Genomic DNA, 24,319 nt, shown 5'->3' with positions numbered 1-24,319 from the left:
AGTATGAGAAGTGGTGAAAGCGAGCCAGTCTGTTATGGCCACAGAAAATAGCAGCGAGCGGACCTGGGGCAGCCCTGTTCTAGGAAGGGATGGAGGGGACACAGTTCTTGCAAGGAAAATAAACAGACCTGGTTCCAACGTCACATCCTTCAGGAGCCTTCCTTGATTCCTAAATTGTCCGCTTCCTCTGACATCTCCCCAAAGCATTTGCAGCAGGGGTCCCAGGGGATGAGCAGTGCCCAGGAGTGTTCCCACCTTGCTGATACCCACCCCCACTCAGACACAGAGGTCTCTGTGGTCATGGGTCTCTAGGGTCACTGGGATGGCGAAGGCGATCTAGGCGAGCTGGGACCCCAGGTGCAGGTAGCTTAGCAGGCCGGGCCCGAGTGCTGGGCACAGCCCCACTCCTTCCCAGGCCGCTGGAGGGGTCTTTCCCGGAGGAAGAAAATTCCCAGGCCCTGCAGCTTCCAGGTACCAGGGGGGCTGTTCTTTGCCCACTAAGGGATGGCACCCCTCCCCATAATGTGCCCAGACCCCATCTTGGTGCCTAAGCCTCCACCCCTCTCAGCCCCTGCTGCAGTGACAGCTTCCTGGAGAGGGGAATGGCTTTTGTTCCCAGGAAACGACTGTCAAAGGGAGAAGAGGTACATTGTTTCTTTTTTTCTTTTCCTTTTTGCTTGAGACAAAGCCGTCAATTTCTTTCCATCTGTCCCAAAAAGGGAAGATTAAATTTGTTTTTACAAGGATGTCAGAACACTGCTTCAATAGGGAGTTGGGGGTATGACAGGCTGGGTCTGTGAGGAAGGGGAGAGAGGTGGGGTGGGGTGACAGATGAAACAAGGGGAGGCACAGGGACCAAGGACAGACCCTCATATTGGAGCGAGCAAATATCTGAGCTTGCCTAAATAAAATGACAAACCAATGAAAAGAAATCCTTCTCTGCCTAGCTCTAGGTGGACTCTCCGCCCCCAGCTGTTTGAGGGGACAGCTGGGGCAGGTGGGGGTGGGGGAGGCAGAGGGGCCCACGCACCGCCATTAGCACTAGTTACAGAAGCCTTCCTCCCCCCAGTTCCTCCAGAGTCAGGTCCCCAAGTGGGCAGTTCCCGCTCACTGGAAACACTGGACACAGTGCGTGCAGCCAGATGTTGGGACGAGGGAGAGGATTTCTCAGAGGTTCTTCTCAGGAAAGCCTGCACGGGGGCTTCCAATAGATGCCCCGCCTAGTCCCAGGGGCACTTACCCTCCACGGCGCTCTAACCCACGGTCCTCTGTCCTCCAGCACCTGGGCCAGGAAAGCCAGAGCCCTAGGGACATCCCCTTCCAAAAAGCATCTGTCCCCTGGCTTCAGGTCCTAACCTCAAAGCAGAAACAACCCCCCCACACACACTTCCTGCCTCAGCCCACGCACCACCAGCTCGTGGTACAGAGACCAACCCGCAGCTTTGGTTTTGGAACTGAAGCCCCCGGACCTCCTTACTCCTTTTGAGCCGCATTAGGGACTCAGGACTGAGGGGTCTACGCCAACTGAGGCTCTGTTCCAGTCTCCTGTCCTGGGGCCACCCACCCTGCTCCAGTGTCCTGTCCCACCCCCACTGAGATGCAGTGCTGGAGACACTAATTCCATGCTGAGGGCACCCCTTCCCGTTCCAGCGAAATGCCTGTCAAGGAGCGAAAAGGTATACATATATTTCTCTCCCTATTTTCTTTTCATTTATGAAGGTGTCAAGTTGGACCTGGGCCTTGGCAAGCCCGGCCTTGAGCCCCACCTCCTGCTGGAACCCAGGGCTGGGACTCTGCCCCAAAGCTGACGCTGCTAGCCTCTGCACACAGGCCCTTTCTCTGGGGCCCAATCTTGAGCGGCAGCCACACCTCGCTGCCCTGTCCCTGTGACTCGCCAGAGACCAGTCCCCTCCTCATTACGCAAGAGACCCAATCTTGCAGCACAACTCTCAAGCCACAGTCCCCACCACTGCCCCTCCCGGGTCCTGGGCCCAGGATCTTCAGGTCTCAGCTGGTATCCCTACTGGCAAGCCCGGCTCAAGGTTAGAACTTGAAGCTGTCCCAAGGTGGAGTCCCGGCCCCACTGTAGTGGCCCGGCGTATGGACCAGTTCTAGCCTACTCTCTAAAGCCGCTAGCTCCTCCTCCCCGCCTCCTAACCCAGAGCCCTGGACCAAGGGCTCAGTCTAGAGGCACCGCCCCACCATCCTGCCCTCTGACCCGCCTCACAGGTCCACCCACAGCAGGGGTCCCATCTCTTGGACCCTGCCTCACCTCAAGCCCAGCTCCGATTTCCAAAATAGAGGCCCCCTTATGCCCCCTCCCTTTGGCCCCTTTCCGCGTCGCGGCCCTCGCCCCCATAAGAACTCGGTGTGACGCCTGGTCACTCCGTAGGGGCGCGCAGTGGGCCGGCCCAGCCTGGTCAGGCGGCAGCGCCTCCAGGACCGTCGGACGGGGTGCAGGCGGTGACCCGTTCGCGGACCGTAGCTTCGCGGGCACGGCTGAAGCTGCCGGGCTCCGGGCGGCCGCAGGGCGAGCGGCAGAGCTGGCGGAAGCAGCGCTTGAAGTTCTCGTCGAGGAAGGCGTAGAGCAGGGGGTTGAGGCTGCTGTTGGCATAGCCGAGCGCGATGCACAGGTGTAGCGCGGCCACCACGAGCGGATCGCGGCGGTTGATGTCCACCAGCGTCCAGACGATGACGAAGATGTGGATGGGTGCCCAGCACACCACGAAGGCGCCCACCACCACCAGCACCATGCGCGTGATGCGCCGCAGGCTGCGGTCCTTCTCCTTGGAGCCGGAGAGCAGGCGCACACTGCGCAGGCGCAGCAGCATGAGGCCGTAGCACACGGTGATGATGAGGATGGGCACCACAAAGGCGAAGAGGAACACGCAGATCTTGGTGACCGTGTCCCAGTACCAGCTGGGGCTGGGGAACTGCAGCATGCACACCACTGCCCCGTCTGGGTTGAGGAAACAGAGAAAGACAGAGGGGGTAAGGGACTTGGGGGCCTAAGGGGCTCTGCCTGCCTGCTCACCGCGCCCTACCGTCCCCCACCCTCCATCCCCCTCAACTTGTTTCAAGTCCCACTGCTCCTTCTGGCCTTTGCTCAAGGTGATTCCTCTACCTGGAAAATCCTCCTTTACTTTTGCACTTGGTGAACTCTTACTCATCCTTCAATACCCCAGAAGGATTGATTGACCCTAATATAGAAGGTCTTCCTATATTCTCTCCTAGTCCCTTTATAAGACTCCAGTCCATAAGCAACACTAATGGTATAATTTAGCCCAAAACCACTAAATCCCAATCATTGTGAGCATTCAAAACAGCCCATACATTTCCAAAGTAGCTTCAATGGGGACAATATTGCTAACTAATAGAGAGCCTGAGTTAAGAGGAGGACTCAGGTCCAACTAGCTGTGTGGTGAAATTATTCAAACTTCAAGGGCTTCCTTAAAGTGGGACTAATAACAGTACCTAAACCTCAAAGGGTTGTTGTGAGGATTCAGAGGGCCAAGGCATGTAGACCATTTGGCACAGTGTGGTTTGAGCTCCTGGTGCATTCACAGGGTAGAGGGGCAGGTACGTGTGGGGGTCCAGGGGTCAGGGCTAGGGCCGGAGAGGCAAATCTCAGCTTCATAGCAAAAACTTCCTGACTGCCAGACTTGTCCAGAGAGAAGAGGGGCACCCGGGATGGAATGAACTCCCTGTTCCTAGAGCGCAGGCTTGGGCTGCGTGAGCACCTTGCAGGATGTGGCGAGATGCAGACACGGGGCTGAAGCTGGCCCGAGAGACTCCGCAGGTCTTTTCGGATTCTGGAACCTGAGGAGCTACACAGTGGACTTGGAGCCTGAGAGTCGTGAGAAGCAGCCTGGGGACCCACACACAGAGTGAACCCAGGACATCAGGCTGTCAGGACCCACAGCCAGGGCAGAGGCCAAGGACTTCGCCGCACAGATGGTAGAGCCAGGCCCAGGGAAGAACAGCACTTGTCCAAGGTCACACAGCAAGCGGCATACTCGTGCTGACGGCACACACTAGGGAAGTGGGGTGTGCGTGTGTGTGTGTGGGTGTGTGGAGTGCGTTAGACCATCTGGCCTGGCCCCCAGCAGGGCTGCAGTTAATGGCCCGTAAACCGAAGGCTGACAGTGAGGAATGGGGCCAGGCTGCTGAGTCAAGACCAAGAGCTCAGAGACTTTATAAGGGCTCTACCCTTGTGAGAGTCAGTGGTGGCCAAGAAGCCTCCCACCAAGCCTGTTCCCCTCTCCCAGCACAGGACTGATGATCTGCAAACCTTCACAGCAGGGGCCAAAGGAGCCACGGATACGGGGGCAGGAGCCTTGGTTTCTAGGCCAAATTCCACCAAATGTCTGGCTGTGTGACCCTAAGTAAACCATCTATCTGACTCCTCTGATTCTCAGCTGTCTTACAGTCAAATGGAGGTAGGAGTCCTGCCTTGTCTATCTCATAGGCTTAATCATTCTAATAGCTGCTGTTTATTGGGTCTTGGCAGTGAGTCAGGACCTGTCCTTGGTATTTAACGCATAGAGCCTCACTTAGTTTTCTCAATACGCCATGATAATATAGTGTGGCCCAGATAGGTTAGTGACCAGTGGCTTTGGCACCCTGCCGAACTACCTTCCCCACTTCTTTACATCAAGTTGGGGTCATGTGACCAGCTATCACTGAGAAGAGATGAGCCATAACATTTAAAAATGGTTGTGCTTTCTCACCATTCCCTGTCCATATTCATCTGTTGGCCAGATGCCAGCAGTGGAGGACTCCAAAACCATCATGTGGAGCCTGGGTCCCTGAATGATTGTGTGGCATAGAGACCCTCCTCTTCTTGCTCATATTGAACTGTAATATGAGTGAGAAATAAACTTCTACTGTGTTAAGCCACTGAGCAGCTACCCCACCTGACATAGCTAGTTCCTATGCTAATAATTACCATTTTACTCTGAGGAAATGCACCTGTCATTCTCTGAAGGCCAATCTCTAGGACTTGCTTTGGTCATGTGGGCCAATGATTTCAAATTGAAGTGGAAGGGAGTTGAGATAGGACCAAAGACCTTGTGGCCTCCACTGCTCACTGATCAGTGACACCCTCACCCCACTGGCCATCCATCTCCCTAAAGGTCAGTCATCCACACACTTCTGGCCAGCGGCCACATGCCCATAGATCAGCCATCCGTAATCCCATTCACGATTTTTGTCCAGCAATCCACAAGACCACTGACCAGTCATTCATCCTCACTGCCGTCAACCATTCACATTCCTCATTGGCCAGCCATTCACATTCCCATTGGTGGACTATCCATACTCCCACTGGCCAGTAATCCACACTTTCATTGATCAGCAATCCACACCTTCACCCTGGGAAGTGGCCTGCAAACCCACAGAGGCCTGTGTGCTGTCTCTCCTATGGTCACTTACCCCGGGGACGGGTCACAGCCATGATCATGATGGGTACACCAACACCCGAGGCTAGGACCCAGATGCAGATGTTGATCAGCTTGGCCTTGGCGGGGGTGCGGAAATCCAGGGCCTTGACAGGGTGGCAGACAGCAATATAGCGGTCGACACTCATCATCGTGAGTGTGAAGATGCTAGTGAACATATTGTAGTAGTCAATGGACAGCACAACCTTGCAGAGCAGTTCTCCAAAGGGCCACGTCTCCATCAGGTACTTAGCACTCTGGAAGGGCAGCGTGCTGGTGGCCAATGCATCTGCCAAAGCCAGGTTGAAGATGTAGATGTTGGTGGCTGTCTTCATCTTAGTGTACCTTAAAAGGAAGAACATGGGTACAGGGAATAAGCAGCATGAACAGTGGGTACAAAATAGGCAGGGGGAGGTTAAGAACAGTATAGGAAATGGTGAAGCCAAAGGACTTATATGTACGACCGACCCACGGACGTGAACTATGGGGGCGGGGGGGGGGATACTGGGGGAGGGGCAGTGCAGGGTGGATGGGAATAAAGGGGAGGAAAAAAATGGAACAACTGTAATGGCATAATCAATAAAATATATATTAAAAAAGAAAGAGCATGTGTAACTGTTCCATTTCACAGATTTGTTTCACAGGAGACTCAGGGAGGTGAAATGGCTGGTCCAAGATCACACAAAAGGTCAGGGGCAGAGGTGGGACTGGAACACTGACCTATCTGCTTCAGCATCATTCCTTTCCACTGTAACAGAAAAGCGTTTCTCTGGCTGGGGATAACTTTGGCAGAAAGTATTTTAGGAAAAACTCTTATCTTTTAAAAAATAAAACTAAGCTCCAGAGGAATATAGCTGAGTGATTCTGGGCTAGTAACTTGAACTCTCTAAAGCATTGGTGTCCACAACTGTAAAAAGAGAGGTGACACTTTTACCAACTTCACTGGATTGTTATGAAATATAATGAGATGATACAGCACTTAGCCCAGAGCCCAGAGCATGGTAAGTGCTCAGTATATTATAGCTACTATTATTCTTCATATAAAAGAATGAAGCTGGGGGCTAGACCAGAGTGATCTGACCCTGTGCCACCGACCTGGCCTTCTAAGAATGTGACTGGGCTGCTTTGAGGGAGGGGTCCATGGCAGAATGACTGGGGCCTTAGACCTCCTGGGGTGTCCTCCCTGGCAGGCCAGGGCTCCCAGTCCTTCCTGCGATCCTGTCCAGACCATCTTGCTCCCATGCAGCTGGGTTCACCCAGCTGTCAGGAAGGGGAGCAGGTGACAGTGTCAGACATCAGAGCATGTGCCAGGTGTCCAAGCCAGATGTCTGCAACCAAGCCCTGCACCTGAGTCTCTCCGACATCCCTTCATGTCCTGTGCTGCTGCACGGCTGCCTGCACCACCGCTGGCGCCTTGTCTGGCCAACACTTACAGTCATGGCCCCTTCGGAACCAGGGCCTGGGCCGGGCACCAAGTAGCCTGGAGGAGGCTGCATACACTGACACAGTCCCAGTGCAGCGTGATCATCGCAGCAACACCCAGGTACACTGAGGCAAGGGTGAGGACTGCTTTCATGGCCCTGGAATGATCGGAGGAACCCAGAGAAGAGTCGTATGAGTGACTCCTCAAATTTCAGAGCAGAAGAGTCCTGAGAGGTTGAGGGAAAGGGATTTTATGAAAGTGTGGTCCAAGGACTTCCCTCAGAATCATGGGAAGAACCTGTAAGAAATGCAGATTCTTGGACCCAACCCCAGTCCTTCCAGATCTTAATCTCTGGAAATCATCTTTAACAAGAACTGCCCCCTGCAAGTGATTCTTATGGACCCGAAAGTTTGAAAAACACCATGTGTAGTCTAAAGCCCATATTGAGGAGAGATGGGGAAACTGAGCCAAGGTCACACAGCGACAGTGGCAGAGCAAGTCAGGAACTTGAATGCTCTCTCTCCACTCTACCCCTCTTGGGTGGAACCCACCCCACGCGCACACGTGCACACACGCACACACGCACACGCGCGCGCGCACACACGCACCATGCAGTGCCCCAGGCACCCAGGATGAACGCTCTCAAGGTGTTTTGAATGACTGAACAAACTTTATCAGCTAAGGCTGTTCCTCCATGAAGTCAATGATTTGTTTGGTTTTTTAAAAAAAGATATTGACTCACTCTTTGTCCTCCAGGGCCAGCATCTGTCCCACTCCCTCCCAAAATAGCTGTCATTTGCCCTGCGGCTAGAGAAACAAAAAGTTTCGCTCGGAGAGAGCAGAACTGCTTGGGAAGTCTGTCTCCAGCGGGCGGGGCGGGGATCACAGCTGTGTGGGAGGTCGTCTCAACCCCACAGCTGACTCGTCTAATTTTGCTTCTTTACGCAGAACAATTAGAGGCTGTTCTTCGCCTGCTATTTTGATTTGTGAAGGATCCTTCAATTCCCAGAGGGGGCTGGGATGCTGGGAAGTGGGTGATGAAGCTGCTGTAGTTGATCCAGGCAGGGCTGAGAGGCCCAGCTCGGATGGCCAGCCAGAGTCCCAGGAGCTCCCTTCCCACGGGGGCCCGGCTCCGCAGCTAACCGGTGCCAAGCCCTGTCTTATTGGTCTCCTCAGGCAAATCATGCCTCTCTGCTGCTCTCAAGGCCCAAGTGGCTTCCCAAAGTTCTCCCCACATTTCGCAAACTGGCCCCAACTCCCTCTAGGGCCTCAGCTCCCAGAACCTTCTCCCTAATGGCAGTCTCCCACCCCATGGCCTCTCCCCCATTCCTTGGACACAACCAGCCCACTTCCACCTCAAGGCCCCTGGACAGCGGCTCTGTCTTCCTGAGAGCTTCCAACCCCCCACGCCCACCCCACCCCCACCGCTGAATTCTGTATGGTCTTCTCCTTCACTTAACTCAGGACTCTATTCAAATGTCACCTCCTCAGAGAGGCTGCCTTAAGGTACCCCTCCTCATCCCATCACTCTCTAACCCCTAACACTCACCTTTTTTAAAAAAGATTTTATTTATTTATTTTTGAGAGAGGGGAAGGGAGAGAGAAGAGAGGGAGAGAAACATTGACGTGTGAGAGAACCATCGCTCTATGGCCTCTCACACGCCCCCAACCAGAGACCTGGCCCGCAACCCAGGCACATGCCCTGATCAGGGAATAGAACTGGCAACCTTTTGGTTTGCAGCCCGGTGCTCAATCCACCAGCCAAGGCTCATTTTTCTTTATAGCACAAACTTCTGCCTGCCCTAATATTTATCTTCTTTTCTCTCTCTGCCTCTCTCACTCATGTAAACTCCCTGAAGTCAGGGGACTTTGTCCGTTTTGCTCCCTGCTCTATCATCGGCCCTGCCCCCAGTGCCTGGTAAACAGCAAGCTCTCGATGGCCATTTGTTGTGCAGTTCAGGTCTCATGAGCTGCCTCGGGGACCATCACAGCAGCCCCTCCGCCCCACCATTCATCATCCGTAAGTGGGGGTGCTCACAATAAAAGGCAGCTTCCCTCAGGGCACTCTTGCGCTTACAAGCCTTCTGCGGCTCCCCACTGCCACCTGGACAAAATCCAAACTCCTCAGACCGACACTGCACCTGCGCGGGCTCCTTCCCCACGGTGCCTTCCGGCCACATCTGTAGTTCCCCGGACATTCGATCTCGCATACCCTCTCCTAAGAGACAGCCACTGTAATGGTATGATGGGAAGCCTTCCAAAGCACATACATGCATAGAGCTTTTTATAAAATTGTATTTCTGCCAATGTAATACCTCTACATAGTATGAAAAGTCACACAGAACTATAATTAAAACAGGTGCCCCTCTGCCCCACCCTCCCTCATGCCTCTGTCCTGCTTCCCAAAGGTCACAACTTTTCATGTTTTTATTCTCCTAGTGATTATCTCCATAACTCTAAACAATATGCTTAAATGGCTATTTCTTTGCTATCTATCTATCTATCTATTTATTTATTTGAGAGAGAGGGAAAAGGAGGGAGAAAGAGAAGGAGAAGGAGAGAAACATCAATGGGTTGCTTTCACACGCCGCCAACACAGGACCTGGCCTGCAACCCAGGCGTGTGCCCTGACCAGGAATTGAACTGGCAACCTTTGGGTTTGCGGGATGACGCCCAACCCCCTGAGCCACATCAGTCAGGGTTTAAATGGCTATTTCTTAATGTAACAATTTTAGACAGTAATGGTTGAAGTTTGTATTCGGTTAAAGCAGACTATACAGCAGTAACAAACAATCCCAAAATCGGGTAGCTTAACACAATAAAAGTTTCTGTCTCACCCTTGCAGAGTCCATTCGATGCCTCCAGGACTAAATTCCACGAGGCAACCGAGACTGCTGCAATCTTGCGGCTCTGCCTGAGGCCTTCTTGCTCACCACGAGGGAGAAGAGACAGCTGCAGGGTCATCTAAGCTCTGGGCGGGTTGGGACAGAGCACTTTCACCTGAAGCTGACTGAGGAGAACTAGTCATGTGGCCCCAACCAACAAGGGGCTGAGAAGCACAGTCTTTCATGTATCCAGAGGCAGGGACAACCAGATGTTACTGAACACTAGTCATGTCCCCCCGCAACTCCCTATTAGGGTAGATGAGGATTAATTCTCTTATACCACCCAACTCCACATCCCTTCTCCATCCTCCCAATATAGTTTTACCACAATTCTTAAATTTTTAGTTAAATTGATAATCAGGTTTATACTCTTTTGGGGGGGGGGGGGGTAGTTACATTCTTATGACAACTTTATAGATACTGTCCACCACTGAGCCACATGGTATGCTATAATGATATTTATTTTCTATTCCTGATTTTTTTCCCCTGGAATTAATAACTGCCTCCTTTTTTTCATTAGCTGCGTACATATTGCTAAATCTCCTCAAACACCCCAGCCTTTTCCAGGCAGGAGAAAGAGAAGGAGAAGGAGAGAAACATCAATCGGTTGCCTTTCACACGTCGCCAACATAGGACCTGGCCTGCAACCCAGTTCCTATTTGCAGAGAGCAGAAGAAAATACGAAATCTCCCAGTTCCTTTTGTTTTCCTGGCGATCCACCCCCTGGAGCCACCCTCCTCCCCGTTCCGCCTGGGAGCGGTGGGTCTCCAGACCAGCTGTTCGCCTGTCCTCCTGTGTTACAGCACCTGTTCCATGGCTCGCGAGTCTTTTCTATCTTGCTTTATGCCCTCATTTTGGTGGGGCACTTCCTTAGTCACTTCCTAAGAAAGGACACATAGAAAATAAAATTTTTACTCTTGCGGATCTGACAGTGTCCTTCTTGTATCCTCACTTCTGATTTCTTTGACTGTATAAACAGTAGCAGGTTGGAAATTGTGTTCCATCAGAAATTTTGAAGGCCTGGTTCCCTCGTCTTCTCACTCGCACGTTGCCACTGAGGTATCCGATCCATTCTGATTCCGGCCGTCCTCCCCACCCCTGGCACTTTTAGTATTGTCTCTTGATCCCTAGTATTCTGACACGTGTGATGATATACCTTTGGGTGGTTCTTTTTCACTTTCATGGGGCCCTCTCAGTCGGGAGATTGATGTCCTTCACTAAGAAATGTCCTCATATCATTTATGTAGTCACCTCCCCCCCCCACCCCCCACTCTTCTTGTCTGGGATCCCTGGACAATCTGTCAGTCAGACACTGGGCCTCCTGGACTGATCTCTAGTTTTCTTATCTTCTCTCCATCCTTTTGTCTTTTTGGTACATCCTATGAGAAATTTCCTTTTCATTATCTCTTACCCTTTATATTGACTCTTTAAAAAAAAGTATGGCTCTTGTGTTTTATTTTTTCAGTGCCCTTTCTTTTTATTCCTTTTTATATAACATCATACTTCATGGATACAATGTCTTCTTTTATCTCTCTAAGGATATAATAGTTCTGGCTTTTTTGTATTTTCTTCTGCTCTCTGCATTGTCTTTTAGCTTCCAACATTTTTGTTTATTTGTCTGTTTTGGCCTTTCCCTTTTCTCCTGGAGACTTCCTTCAGATACCTGGTGATATGTGACTAAAGCTGGATCTTTCAGTGAAGCACTAAGTAACTGATTGGCAGGTGTGTGTGTATCAGCGTGGGGACCTTTTGAACTGGTGGTCTTCACTGGAGGGGAACTGAGCAAAGATCTGGCTTTACACTGGGGGACATCTAAATATAATATCAGTGTCTGCAGTTCTCTGGGGTCTTCAGAAAAGAATCCTCCCACCTCCTGTCTGGCAACAGATGTCTGGCTGTCAGGATTCTGGGAGCAGAGATAGGAAAGGTATCTGGGGATCCCTCTATTTTTCATTTGGTATCTCACTCGGATCTTTTCTGTGTCTGATGGCCCTGAGTTCAGAGTTTCTCCAAGTTAACTTCCCTAGGGAAAAACCTTGACCTCCTGCAAAGTAGGGGTGGTCACCTGGTTTGCAGGGTCCAAGAGTGGGAGGCCTAAGGGTCTCCTCACTGCTCCCTCTATACATAATCAATCCCCTGCCCCTGTTTTCAGCTCCACACCTCACCTCTTCTCAGCCTGTTACTTCTCTTCCAATTGCTTTTCATCATCCAAATATGTGTTGACATCTTTTTTTTAAAGATTTTATTTATGTGTTTTCAGAAAGAGAAGGGAAGGAGGAAGAGAAGGGGAGAAACATCGATGTGTAAGAGAAACATCAGTTGTTTGCCTCTCACGTGCCCCCAACTAGGGACCTGGCCTGCACCCAGGAGTGTGCCCTGACTGGGAATGGAACCAGACACCTTTTGGTTTATAGGCCAGCACTCAACCCACTGAGCCACACCAGCCAGGGCTGTGTTGACATCTCTTAAGGAACATAAACTGAGGCATAACAGGTAAAGTGACTTACTTGCCCAAGTCACATGACCAGTGAGTGGCAGAACCGGTATTTAATTGAGACAGTCTAGTGCCCACATACCTGGTAATAGCTTTGCACTAATCACTCACTCTCTTTCTCTCCTCCTCCCTCTCCCCTTGCCATGCAAGGACACAGCAAGATGGCAGCCATCTACGAGCCAGAAAGAGCGCTCGCCTCGGAAATGACCACGCTGGCACTGTGATCTTGGACTTCAGCCTCCAGAACTATGAGAAGATGAATTCCTTTTATTTAAGCCACCTGGTCTATGGTATTTTGTTATGGTAGTTTGAGCTAAGACAAAATGACATTTCTTCCAGGTTGGAAAGAATGAGAAGAAGTCAGCCATGCGAAGATGAAGGGTAGGCTGTTTCAGACAGAGAGAACCACATGTGCAAAGACCCTATGGCAGGAAAGAGCTGGTGAGCTGCAGGAATAGACAAAAATCAAGTGTGTTTAAAGGGTAGTGAACCAGAGAGCAAACAACAGAAGATGCAGCCGGAGAAGTGAGCAGGGCTCAAATCATGCTATAGCAAGAAGTTTGGATTTTATTCTGAGTGCAAGGGTAAGTCATTGCAGATTTTTAAGCAGAGGAGTGATACACTTTGATTTATGTGTTTCTTAAAAGATCACTCTGACTACTTACGGTGTGGAAGCTAGATGGAGGACAGAAAAAGAGTAGGCAAGAGACTGAACTTTCTAGACAGACAATGTGCTTCTTGCCCCATTCCCTAAATCCTACCATTGGTCTCTAATTTTTTTTTTCAAAATTGGACTCCTACTTGACACCACATTCAATAATTAACTCAAAACGAATGAAAGACCTAAATGTAAGAGCCGAAACTATAACACTCTTAGAAGAAAACAGGGGGAAAACCTTGTGACACTGGATTTGGCAACAGTTACTTGGATATGACCCCAAAAGCACAGGCAACAAAAAATAAAGTAGATAAATTGAACTACATCCAAATTAAAAACTTTTGTACATCAAAGAACACTATCAACAGAATGAAAAGGCCAACCACAGAATGGGAGAGAATATCTACAAGTCACATATCTGATAAGGGATTAACATCCAAAATATATAAAGAACTCCTAGAACTCAACAATTAAAAAAAAAAGATTTTTAAAAAGGGGCAAAAGCTGGAATAGACACTTCTCTAAAGATGTACAAATGGCCAATAAACACATGAAAAGGTGCTCAACATCAGTAATCATTAGGGAAATGCAAATCAAAATCACAACAAGATACCGCTTCACGCCTACCAGGATGGCTACTATGAAAAAAATAAAAACAGAACATAACTAGTACTGGAGAGGATGTGGAGAAAGGGAAACTCCTGTGCTCTGTTGGTGGGAATGCAAAGTATCCAGATGCTGTGGAAAACAGTATGGCAATTCCTCAAAACACTGAAAGTAGAATCACCATATGACCCAGTAATTCCACTTCTGGGATTAAAAGTAGGATCTCAGATGTCTGTACTCCCATGTTCACAGCAGCATTATTCACAATAGCCAAAAGCTGGCAGTAATCCGAGTGTCCAAGGACGGATGAGTGAGTCAACAAAATGTGGCAAATATCCAACAATGGAATATTATTCAGCCTTAAAAAGGAAGGAAATCCTGGTACATGTTACAACATGGATGAACTTTAAGGACATTTTGCCAAGTGAAATAAGCCAGACACAAAAAGGCAAATACTGTATGAGTCCACTTACATGAGGTACCTGGAGGAGTCAGAGTCCCCGAGGCAGAGAGCAGGGTGGTGGTTTCCAGGGGAGGAAATTATCTAATGAGAAGAGGGTTTCAGTCTGGGAAGACGAGAAGACTCCTGAAGGCAGATGGTGGTGATGGCCGCACAGCAATGTAAATGCACTTAATGTCACTGAACTGGACACTTAAAAATGGTTAATGGGGTAAATTTTATCTTACATGTATTTTATCACAATTTTTAAAAAATGCTGCGATAATCAAGAGCTGTCGCTACCTATTTTCTAAGCTGGAGAACGTGGTGAGGGAGTCCTTCAGAGCTGTTCACAGCTTGGCTCCTCTGCACGCTTAGCTGTGTGATCTTAGATAAATTACTTCACCTCTCTGAACCTGTTTTCTTGTTGGTAATTTCAGTGTAATCATGCTTTTTAAGAGCCAAAACGTGTGAAAATGTCTAGCTTACTAGCCAGCACGAAGAAAAGGGTTGGCAGCCCTTTTGGTTTCCTTTTTCCTCTGATATTTTTCTGCTTTTTTTCTCATAAGGTTCAATTCTCATCATCGGGTCCAACCCTGGGGGTGAGGACATCAAGCTCTAGCTGAACCTCTATTGACTCTGAGGTTCACCAGGAAACCCTTCGCTTTCTTTCTAAGTCAAAATCCCCATGAGCTCATCTTGAATGATGCAGCTGCTAGGGAATTTGCTCCCAAACACCTCAGCCCCAGGCGAGGCTGCCTTTAGGTGAAGCACTGAGCTTCCATGCTCTCAACCCATCCTGTCTTCTGTCAAACAGCCCCATTGTCAGGGAAGATCATCCCCACCTCTATTACTTTTCTTTCAGTTTGAAGGAGATTGGGCGTGCTCTGTGCCTGAGGCACAGCCGGGGGGCCCCCCATTAAATCCACACACCCTCCTGAGCCTCTGAAGAGCCGGGCTTCTCAGATAACAAGTAAACTCCTCGTCAGAATTTTCTCCTCCAGGCACACCCAGGGCAGTTGGTTAGACTGGCTGATGTCTTAATGCCGGGCGCCCAGAAGGAAGCTAAAACATTCCCTCCTCTGTGCGAGGCCTCAACGGGACCGGTCTGACAGCTTTCGGTTGGCTGTTCATTTCCTTTAAGCAATATTCTCTGAGTGTCTTTTCTTCCATGTGCCAGGCACTATGCCAGAAGCAGCAAACACGTGATTTCACTGCATCCTCACTGCCACCCTGAGTGTTCATACCATCCTCATTCTACAGAGGAGCTGAGCTAAATGGCTCGCCCAAAGACATATAGCTAGGAGGTGACAGTGACAGGAGCAAACTTAGCTCCACGCTTCTAGCCCCTCGGGTCTGTGCTTTGTGTTCGCTGACCCCCAGCCTCCTTGCCACCCGCACTGCCTTATCAAACACTGGCCACGGCAATGAGCCCAATCCGGGGGCCAGACCCCGCAGCATCCATCTGGTTTCCACACAGTCCTCAACCCTGCTACGTCCAGGGGTTTGGAGACAACCTGCTCAAGGTACAGGTGGAGTTGGGAGAGACAGACTTACACACATCAGAACAATGTTACAGGCACAATGACCAGGCACAATGGGACAAGGAGGAGAGGTCAATTCAGCATAAAACATACACCTCTGGTCAGGAGGGGGCAGCAACCAGTATTTATAACAACTGCGTGTAAGGTGTTCTCGGGCATGACTGTATGCACTGAAACACCTGTGTTTCTTTCGTTGTTTAATAGATAATAAACATTAGTTGGACATTGACTATGTACGAGGCACTGGGCAAGTGTTCTGCATCATTTAATCCTCCCAGAACCACCTACAGGGCAGACAGTATTTATTATTCACAATTCACACAGAACTTGCCCAAGACTGCACAGCCAGAAAGAGGCTGCGCAGAGTCAGACCCAGGGGGCTTCCCTGAAACCCCAGTATCTTCTTTTGACTTTGCTTTCAGCTTCTCTTTTGTGGACCCAAAGTGCTCCACGTGCCCCTCACACACTCACTTTGGCGATTAAACTATAAGCTCCCCAAAAGCGTGGGGTTTGTCTTGGTCACCGCTTTGCGCCTAGAACTTACAGCAGCGCCTCACACAAGCAGGTGCTCCAAACACACTTGGTGAATGAATGAAGTCAGTGAATCAGTCTTCCCCTAGACTGAGACATCCTTCAGGCAGAAATTGTCCCCTTCATGCTATACTGAGGGGACATAGTGTTTAGTGGAGGACTCCCTGTGGACTGAGGAGTCAAGGTGCCCTGACCCTTGGAAGTAGCGAGTCATGGAGTGAAGAGTTCAAACTGGGACAGCCCTCCCCACTCCCTGCCTCTCTTCTTTCCTCCTTCATCTCCTCCTCCTCCCTTCCTTCCTCAACCTGGACCAACCCCGGGCCCCTGGAGGACATCTGGGCCTGACCCTGTTTGCCCTGAATCTGAAGTGACTCAGCTCTGCAGCAGCAAAGAGAAATATTGTCAGACCATTTATCCAAAGTTGCTAACTTGTTTTCAACTGAACGAAGGAGAATTTTTTTCCCCATTTATGCACAAAAGCTCATGTGGGTCAAAGCCAGGGCAAGAGGCCTAAAAACCAAAAACAATAACAGCAACAGCAGCAGCAGAGAGAGAGAGTACCAACCCCCAGTCCGGTCGGCCTTGTGGTACCTGAGGAACCAAATCAAACAAAATGGCTTCAGCCTAGATCAAAACTCATTTGGTCTCAAAACAGCGTGGATTGCTGGAGTATTTAGAATTCACTCTATTCTCAAATGCTTTTTGAGATCTCAAAAATAATAGCTGCTCACTATAAAATGTTTAAAAAATACAGAATCATTTAATGAAGAAAGTTTAAAAACCATCAGTAATATTACAGACCACCATTACAGATAACACACACAAACACACATACCCTGTTGTATATAATTGGGATCTTGTTCTAATATTGTTACATAACCTGTTGTTGGGCTGTTGTTGGGGCAACTCACCGGGTAGGCACGTTCTTCCTTTTTCTTTCTTTTCTTCCTTCCTTCCTTCCTTTCCTTCCTTCTTTCTTTTCCTTTTTTTTTTTTTTTTTTTTTTTTAGCTTAAAACTGCCTCCTTATCTGGCACTCTTCTTCTTGGTTCTGCCCATAAAACCACAGAATCTAAACCTAATCCTTCTACCTGCCGCGTTTTGGAAAATGGAGACTTAACAGTACGCAGCCCCATCCAGCTATGGTGAGACCTGAGTTACACAAGTAAGTGCTCGGTATGTGTTAGCCGTTACAGCTTTTTGGTCAGCTGCCTTCTCAGCACTGTGTGGCCATTCTCGGAGCCCATCTTGGTTTGTCCTCATGTATTCATTAATGCGATTATCGGAGTGAAGATGACACTGCCTCTTAGGTTAGTGGAGGCCACGATTTGCTGAAGGTAAATCACATCACAGGCACACAGCGGGTGCTCGGGCATGGCCTCGCCCCGCGCGCCACCGCCCGCCCCCCCCCCCCCCGCCCCTCTCCAGGCGAGTACGTGAGGCCAAATCCATCTTCTGTGAGATCCGTTACCTCACTCCACTAAGGAGGACATATGCCCCGGCCAGCACAGATGGCTTCTGAGGACAGGTTTCTGCTCCGTGGCTGGCTGCCTCCACGCATATCCAGATGTGGTTTCCATGTACTTCTTATCTAACTGGCATCACTGCTGGTAGAACATCAGCTGAAGCTGCACCCCCAACACACATGCCCCCCAAGCTGACCTCCCCAAATCACAGCTTTGTTCATCTCCTACTTCTAAGCCATTCCAGAATTTCCCTGCTCCTTGCACTTCCATGTCGTGGGCCAGGGACTTAGCAGATACTGCCACCACTAAGGCTTTAATAACTGTGGTGCGTTGTTTGAAGCGGCCCTGAAAAAGACAAGCCCATGCCCCGACTGGGAAGGTTCCGCTGGTTGGGTGACGTCCCACACAATGAAGGGTCGCCAGTCCCATTCCCAGCTGCTTCAATTCCCGACTACAGTGAGTGGCAACCAACTGATGGTTCTCTCTCGCATTGATGTTTCTCTCCCTCTTTCTCTCTCCCACCCCTGCTCTCTAAACATAAACAAATAAAATCTTTTAAAAAATTGTTTTAAAAGATACATCCACATCCCAGCTCCCTATACCTGTGAATGAGACTTTATTTGGAAAAAGGGACTTTACAGATGTAATTAAGTTAAGAATCTCCAGAGGAGACCGTCCTGGGTTATCTGGGTGGACCCAGCTCCAGTGACAAGCGTGCTTACAAGTGAAACCCAGGGAGACAGAGACGGCCATGGGAAGATGGAAGCAGAAATCAGGCTGATGCAGCCGCAAGCCAAGGGATGCTTGGAGCCACCAGAAGCTGGAAGGGGCAGGGAAGGATTTTCCCCAAGAGCCTTCAGAGGGAGTGCAGCCCTGCAGACATTTTTTTAGGCTTCTGGCCTCCAGAACTGTGAGGGAATACATTTCTGTTGTCCTAGGCCATCAAGTCTGTGGTCATGTGTTGCGGCAGCGTTAATGCAGTAAAGATGTAAACCAGGGAGGAGCACGGAGCTTGGAACCGGGCACACCAGATTTAAACCCCAGCTCTGCCTCTACCCACCAGTTCAATCTTGGGCGAGTCCTAACATCTCTGAGCCTGTTTGCTCCTCTGTGAACAAACTGGGTATATCAACCCTACCACACGAGGGCGTGGTGAGTATCGAATGAGTTCATGCCTATGAAGCCCTAGCACACTGCCAGGCACACTCATGAAGCAGCAGCTCCTCCTCTTGTCCAGATGAGGAAAATGGGCCCATAATGACACCTGCCGAGCTGCTCTGGGAGCCCCAGGAATCTGGCTCCTGTGCTGGCCCTTGGTAACCTGCCACCGCTGGGGTGGGACACAGAGCCCTGTGCGGAAACTTCAGCACTGGAAGAGGCTCTGATCTGTAACAATGGATTCAAAACCTCTCTCCCACTTTACAGATGGGAAAACTGAGGCCTGGACAGGGAAAGACATAAGACACAAGGTTACATAGAGCACTGGTTCTCCTGACTTCTGGGAGGCCAAGTTCTTTCTGCCTCTCCAAGCTGCTCTCCCAGGAGCTACATCCCAGATGAGGATTTAAGATAGTTGAGACCAGAGGAAAAGGGAGCTCCTGTCCAAGGCTTCAGAGTTCCTGAAGTGGCCCTGGGCTCCTAGTAGATGCTACATCCTAGGTCCCATGTCCAGTGACTAACCAAGGTAGGGTAGGTCCATGGATAGAACCGTCTCCATCACTGTCTTCATCTTCGCCACCATCTTCATCACAACAGCTACACAGACTGAGCGCTTAGGCCATTCTGACATATTCTACTGAATTCTACCATAACATTTACATAGATGATCTCATTTAATCACTCCAACGATCCTCTGAAATTGCTACTATTACCATCCTCACACACAGGAGGAAAGTGAGCCTTGAAGAGTGTACTGGGTTGAATAGGTGCCCCCAAACTCACATCTATCCAGAACCTCAGAATGTGACCTTATTTGGAACTCGGGTCTTTGCAGGTGAAATTCATTAAGATGAAGTCATACTAGATTAGGGCGGGTCCTATACCCAATATGACTGGTGTCCTTATAAAAAGGAAGCACAGAGACACACAAAGAGAAGGAACAGGGGGCCATGTGAAAACCGGCAAAAACTGGAGTGACGCAGCTGCAAGCCCATGGTTGCCAGTGGGCGCGGAAGCTAAGAAGGGCGGGTCCCTCCCTGGAGCTCAGAGGGAGCGTGGCCCTGCCTGGTTTCAGACCTCTGCCCTCCATAACTGTTTAGAATGCATTTTTTTAAGCCCCCCAGGTACACAGTTTGTTACAGCAGCCCGCGGAAATTAATCCAGAAGAGTTCGCCATCTCGCCAGCTGTGGCCTAAACCACAAGCAACGTCTGTTAAAATTGCTCCACTCCCCAGCCCTCCCAACAAAAGGACTTTTTTCATCAGGAATATAGAATGTGAGCGCTGACAGGAAAGGTGGCTGGTGGGAGGGTTCCCCGCGCACTCGCCAGGTGGCTGCTGCACTGCACAGTGAGAGCCGCACGTGTGTTCTTCCCCCCACTGGGTCTGCACGGCCCCCGCAGGAGGCGGCGTTATAAACCCCATTTTACAGGTGAGGGACGTTGAGGCCAAGAGGGGTGAAGTAACTCACCAAAAGTCCCCAGAGTCCCTCAGCTGGGAGTGGCAGGGCCTGGGCTGGGCCCGGGGACCCTTTGACTCCTGACCTCTACCGCACCTTCCTCTCCCTGAGAGTCACGTGCAATCCCTTTGTTTTACAAATGAGGAAACCGAGGTGAGGCTAGAAAAGTGAATACAAAGGCTCCGCCCACTGTGGGGAACAGCTTAAAAAAGGCAGTTGCCAGCCAGCAGGGGCCCAGGGTGGGGTTCCCTCTATTTGCAGGCTAAGGGGGGTTGCCCTTCAGACCGGCCAAACGAGGCAGCTGGGCGGCAGGGGCTGCAAGCTCCATCCCGGCCCGCCATTCACCAGGAGCGGCGAGTGGCCAGAAATTAATTAGCTGTCTCAGTTTTGGCAAAGCCTGAGGAAGGAAAAGTGGTTAATTATAATGAGACCCAGTGTGTGTGTCACAGGAGAAGATTAACAGCCAGACTACGGAAATACGGGGCCCCTGAGTTGAACATGAGTAGGAAGGCCGGCCAGGTCAGCAATAAACAGGGCAGACTCCTTGTTCAAAAGCCACAATAGGCTCGTGGAAGCAGAGAGGAGAAGCTCTTCTCCATCAGCTTGGCCCTGCTTCCGGCGTAAGGAGGGCTGGACCAAGGATGGGGCAGCCGGACATGAGAGGCGCCAAGAAAGCAGACTTCCTCTCGTGTGACTCGTCAACCCATGGGTCTCTGCTCTGGAAGTAGGACATGTCCCCCCCACAGACACCTACTGGCATGACATCTGAGTGTCAGCCCCTAGCGTGGGGCTCCGGCTATGAACACAGGACTGTCTCCCAACCCCACATCTACTCATTTTGGAAAGAGAGAAAGAGATGCGCAGTCACGTTTGAAAATGCGTGCGGCCCCTGCTCTGATGGGAGCCACACAGGGCACAGCGGGGGCCCGAGGAAAAGGGTCAGAGGAGGCCGCCTGGAGGAAAGATTCTCTGAGCTGAGAAGGGGTTATTCTAGGGAGAACTGAGGCCTGAGGTCCCTGCACATTTTATTTCCCTCATTTATGGTAGTTGGGGGATTTTTGTTACAGATTCCACTCAACAGAGCGAATCTCATGAACAATGTGTCAACTAGATACTTAAGAAATACTTCGTGATGGCTCCTTAGGGCCAGGGATTGAGCTAGAAAACAGGATGGAAGATGAACGGGACACAGTTCCTGCCCTCCAGGAGCAGCCAGTGTGAAAGGGAAGGCACAGGAACAAACGATTACACTGCAATTAGAAGGCACTATTTCATGACCATCTATTTTTGTGTGTGTCTCCCCTCTTTCCATATGACAGGCTCTGGACAAACGCACCTGATTTACATCATTGCATTTGCTCCTCATAACAAACGACTGTGATAAGCACTATGACGGCACGAGGCAGAGAGGGGGTAAGGCTCGAGGAGGCAGAGACCTGCCCAAGGTCACACAGCCCACAGGTTGCAGTACCAGGACTCAAGCGTGGGTCCCTCTGACCCTGTGATGATTAGCTTTATGTATCACCTTGGCTAGGCTAGAGTAGCCGATTATTTAACCAAACACTAATCTAGGTATTGCTGTGAAGGTATTTTGTCAATGTGGTTAATATCCAGTCAGTTGACGTTAAGTAAAGCGGAGTGTTCTTGATAATGAGGGTTGGCCTTAAGAACAAAAATGGGGTTTCCCGTGTAATTAAAAAATAAAATTAAAATTACTGTGATTAACATGTTTAAAAAAAAAAAAAACAAAAAACAAAAACCCTGAGGTTTCCCAGAGGAAAAAAAACAATTCCTGGTTGCCGTGAGAGGCCAGTCCTTTGAGACATATCCTACTGGTTCTTTTTCTCTCGTAGGACCCTGACTGATACAGACCTGAGAGCCCGTGCTTTCGGCTAAGGTTGGTACCAGGAGCCACATGCTCTCCTCACGTGGCAATCTGCAATGACAACCACGGCCAGGCTGGGTTGTGGCAGGGGTCAAACGTGACGAGAGGCAGAGTGATAAAACAGAGAGAGGGCAGGCTCTGCGGTCAAACACTAACATTGGTGTCCTTGAGCAAAAAGCCTGCCATCTCTGAGCCTCAGCTTCTTCAACTGTAAAACAAGCACATTAAGTTCTTCCCGCCTCCTGGTGTGTTGTAGAGATTACACGAGATTTTTGCATGCAAGGTCTCCTGTACGAAGTCTTGTGATATTATTACTAAAGCACATGCTCATTTTTGCCATAGCCGTAGTTTTAGGTTCTTGATCATCGCCAAGGAAAAGTTCCAATCCCACAATTCCATGTAAAACTATTGCCCAAAAAGTTACCATTAATAATGACCCCGTGTGGATGCTCCACTCCGCCTACCCTGTCCCCCATCTCCCAGGCACACTCTTTGAGGACGAAGGGCCCTGTGCAGAGGATTTCACACACATTCCCTCCTTTGACTCAACACCCACCCTGGGGTGGGTATCAATCAAAACATACCCATCTTGTTCACAGAAGGACACTGACCCAAAGAGGAGAGGTGCTGTCCGGGAGTACGGAAAGGACAGAACCAGGATGCAACGTCACACTTTCCAAAAAGCCCAGGTGTCCCACCGCTCGGCCTCTGGCCACGCTGTGCATTCCATATCACATCTCCCTCTTCCTGAGGCACAGCAGTTTCACTTCAGTTTTCTTTATTAACAACTGATTATTTTAATAACTTTACAAACCAGTTCCCCCTGCCCCATGGCCTCTCCCAATCTCTGGCTGTATGAAGAAGTCCTTTTTCTACTGTTGGGATCAGAGGGCATCCCAACAACGTGTCCGTGGACACTTTGCTCGTGTGGATGCTGGGAGTCAAGGGGCCCTTGGTGCCAAGGCTGACTGCCTCTACCAAGCGTGGCCCTCAGCAAGTGAATTACCATCTCTGAACCTCAGTATCTTCATCTGCCAAAGGGAGAGGAGTATGGTGCCAATCTCCTAGAGTTGGGAGAATTAAGTGAGAGAATATGTGAGGCACTCGGCAGAGATCTAACCACCTTGTCAGCGCTCGAGAAAGGTCAGGGGTTCTAATTTAGGAGTGAAGTCCTGTGGAGCCGATTTGCCATGCTTTGCTGCTGCGCCCTCCTTACTTGGGGGCGACCCGCCCCTCCTGGCAGGACAGCCCTCTGGCCGTGTGCAGGGCTTTGCTCCCTCCCGCCCAGAAGGAATGGAAAATCACTACATGAGGGGCATTTCCTAGCACTTCAGGAGGATAAGCTTCTGTAACCAAGGGAAATAGATTGACCTCCATCTGTCCTGCAGGGGTATCTGGGCTGACCTGGAGAAGCAGCCTTCCTCCCGTGGCTTAATCCATCTCCCTGGTGCCCAAGTGCCAGGCAACCAGTCAAAAGGCATCATCATCACCGACAATTTCCTGCTATGGGCCAGGAAATTTCCTAGTGTGGGCCAGGCCCTACACTAGGGCCATAGAGCTCCCTTAACCTTTGACCTCGCTGTGCCCCCCACCTAAAACACTTCCTCCCAGCAACAGGCCTCTGCGTTGTGCCTCCTCCTCCTCAGCCTCACCGTGCCCGCCTGCAGCCCCGCCAGGCTCTCTCCCCAAGCCTGCTTTAGTTGATTTCATTGCCCACAGCCTTGGCCTCACATCTGGGTTTTTTATTGTCTGTCTCTTCCCCATGATAATGTCATCTCCGTGAGGGCAGGGACTATGTCTTCCTCACTGCTGCCCGCCCTGCACCTAGAAGTGTGCCTGGTACTTAGGAGGGGCTGCGGAATGGATGCTCACCACGACCCTGCCATATAGGTGTTTCTCTTCCCAGTGCACATTTTATTTTTTTTAATTGTATTCTTTTCCCATTACCATTTAGTCCCCTCATACAACCCCCTGACCCCCTCAAGCACCACCTGTTTGTTGTCCATGTCCGTAAGTCTTTTCTCCTCTTTGCTCAATAGGTGTGTTTCTATCGCTTCCATTTCATGGATGACAAAACAAGCTCAGTGAGGTGAGCTCAGGGGAGGACAGCCAGCAGAAAGCAGACCGGGATTTGAACCCCAATCTCTCTGTCTCTGAAGGATGCGGCTGCCTCGCCAGCTGTGGGCCCTGCCCCAGGAAACTTGGGGGTCTTTGGGGCCTATGGGGTGTCGTCAGTAGTCCCCGGGCTGGACTGTCCTGTGCGGAAACCTACCCTCGCGCTCCCGGGTGCTGTTATCTCCAGCCGCCCGTGGCCCCGCCTTAGCCCAGGTAATTCC

The 24,319-nt window shown here is 50.4% G+C and overlaps 1 protein-coding gene across 1 annotated transcript in view; it reads right to left on the bottom strand.

Moving 5' to 3' along the window:
* Positions 1-2,420: 2,420 nt before the first annotated feature.
* The window catches only part of OPRD1 (opioid receptor delta 1), a 30,495-nt gene continuing 8,596 nt past the window's right edge, over positions 2,421-24,319 (bottom strand). The window contains exons 2-3 of the mRNA XM_054571515.1: positions 5,434-5,783; positions 2,421-2,959 (exon numbers count right to left, since the gene is read on the bottom strand). Of these exons, the coding sequence (XP_054427490.1) occupies positions 2,421-2,959; positions 5,434-5,783 (889 nt within the window). The remainder of the gene's footprint in view (positions 2,960-5,433; positions 5,784-24,319) is intronic.

The sequence above is a fragment of the Pteronotus mesoamericanus genome, unplaced genomic scaffold, assembly GCF_021234165.1.
Source record: "Pteronotus mesoamericanus isolate MK-2021 breed Mesoamerican mustached bat unplaced genomic scaffold, CSHL_Meso_final contig_221, whole genome shotgun sequence".
NCBI classification, from domain to species: domain Eukaryota; kingdom Metazoa; phylum Chordata; class Mammalia; order Chiroptera; family Mormoopidae; genus Pteronotus; species Pteronotus mesoamericanus.
The sequence above is the reverse complement of the archived record's forward strand: the minus strand, read 5'-3'. Positions and strand labels throughout refer to the sequence as shown.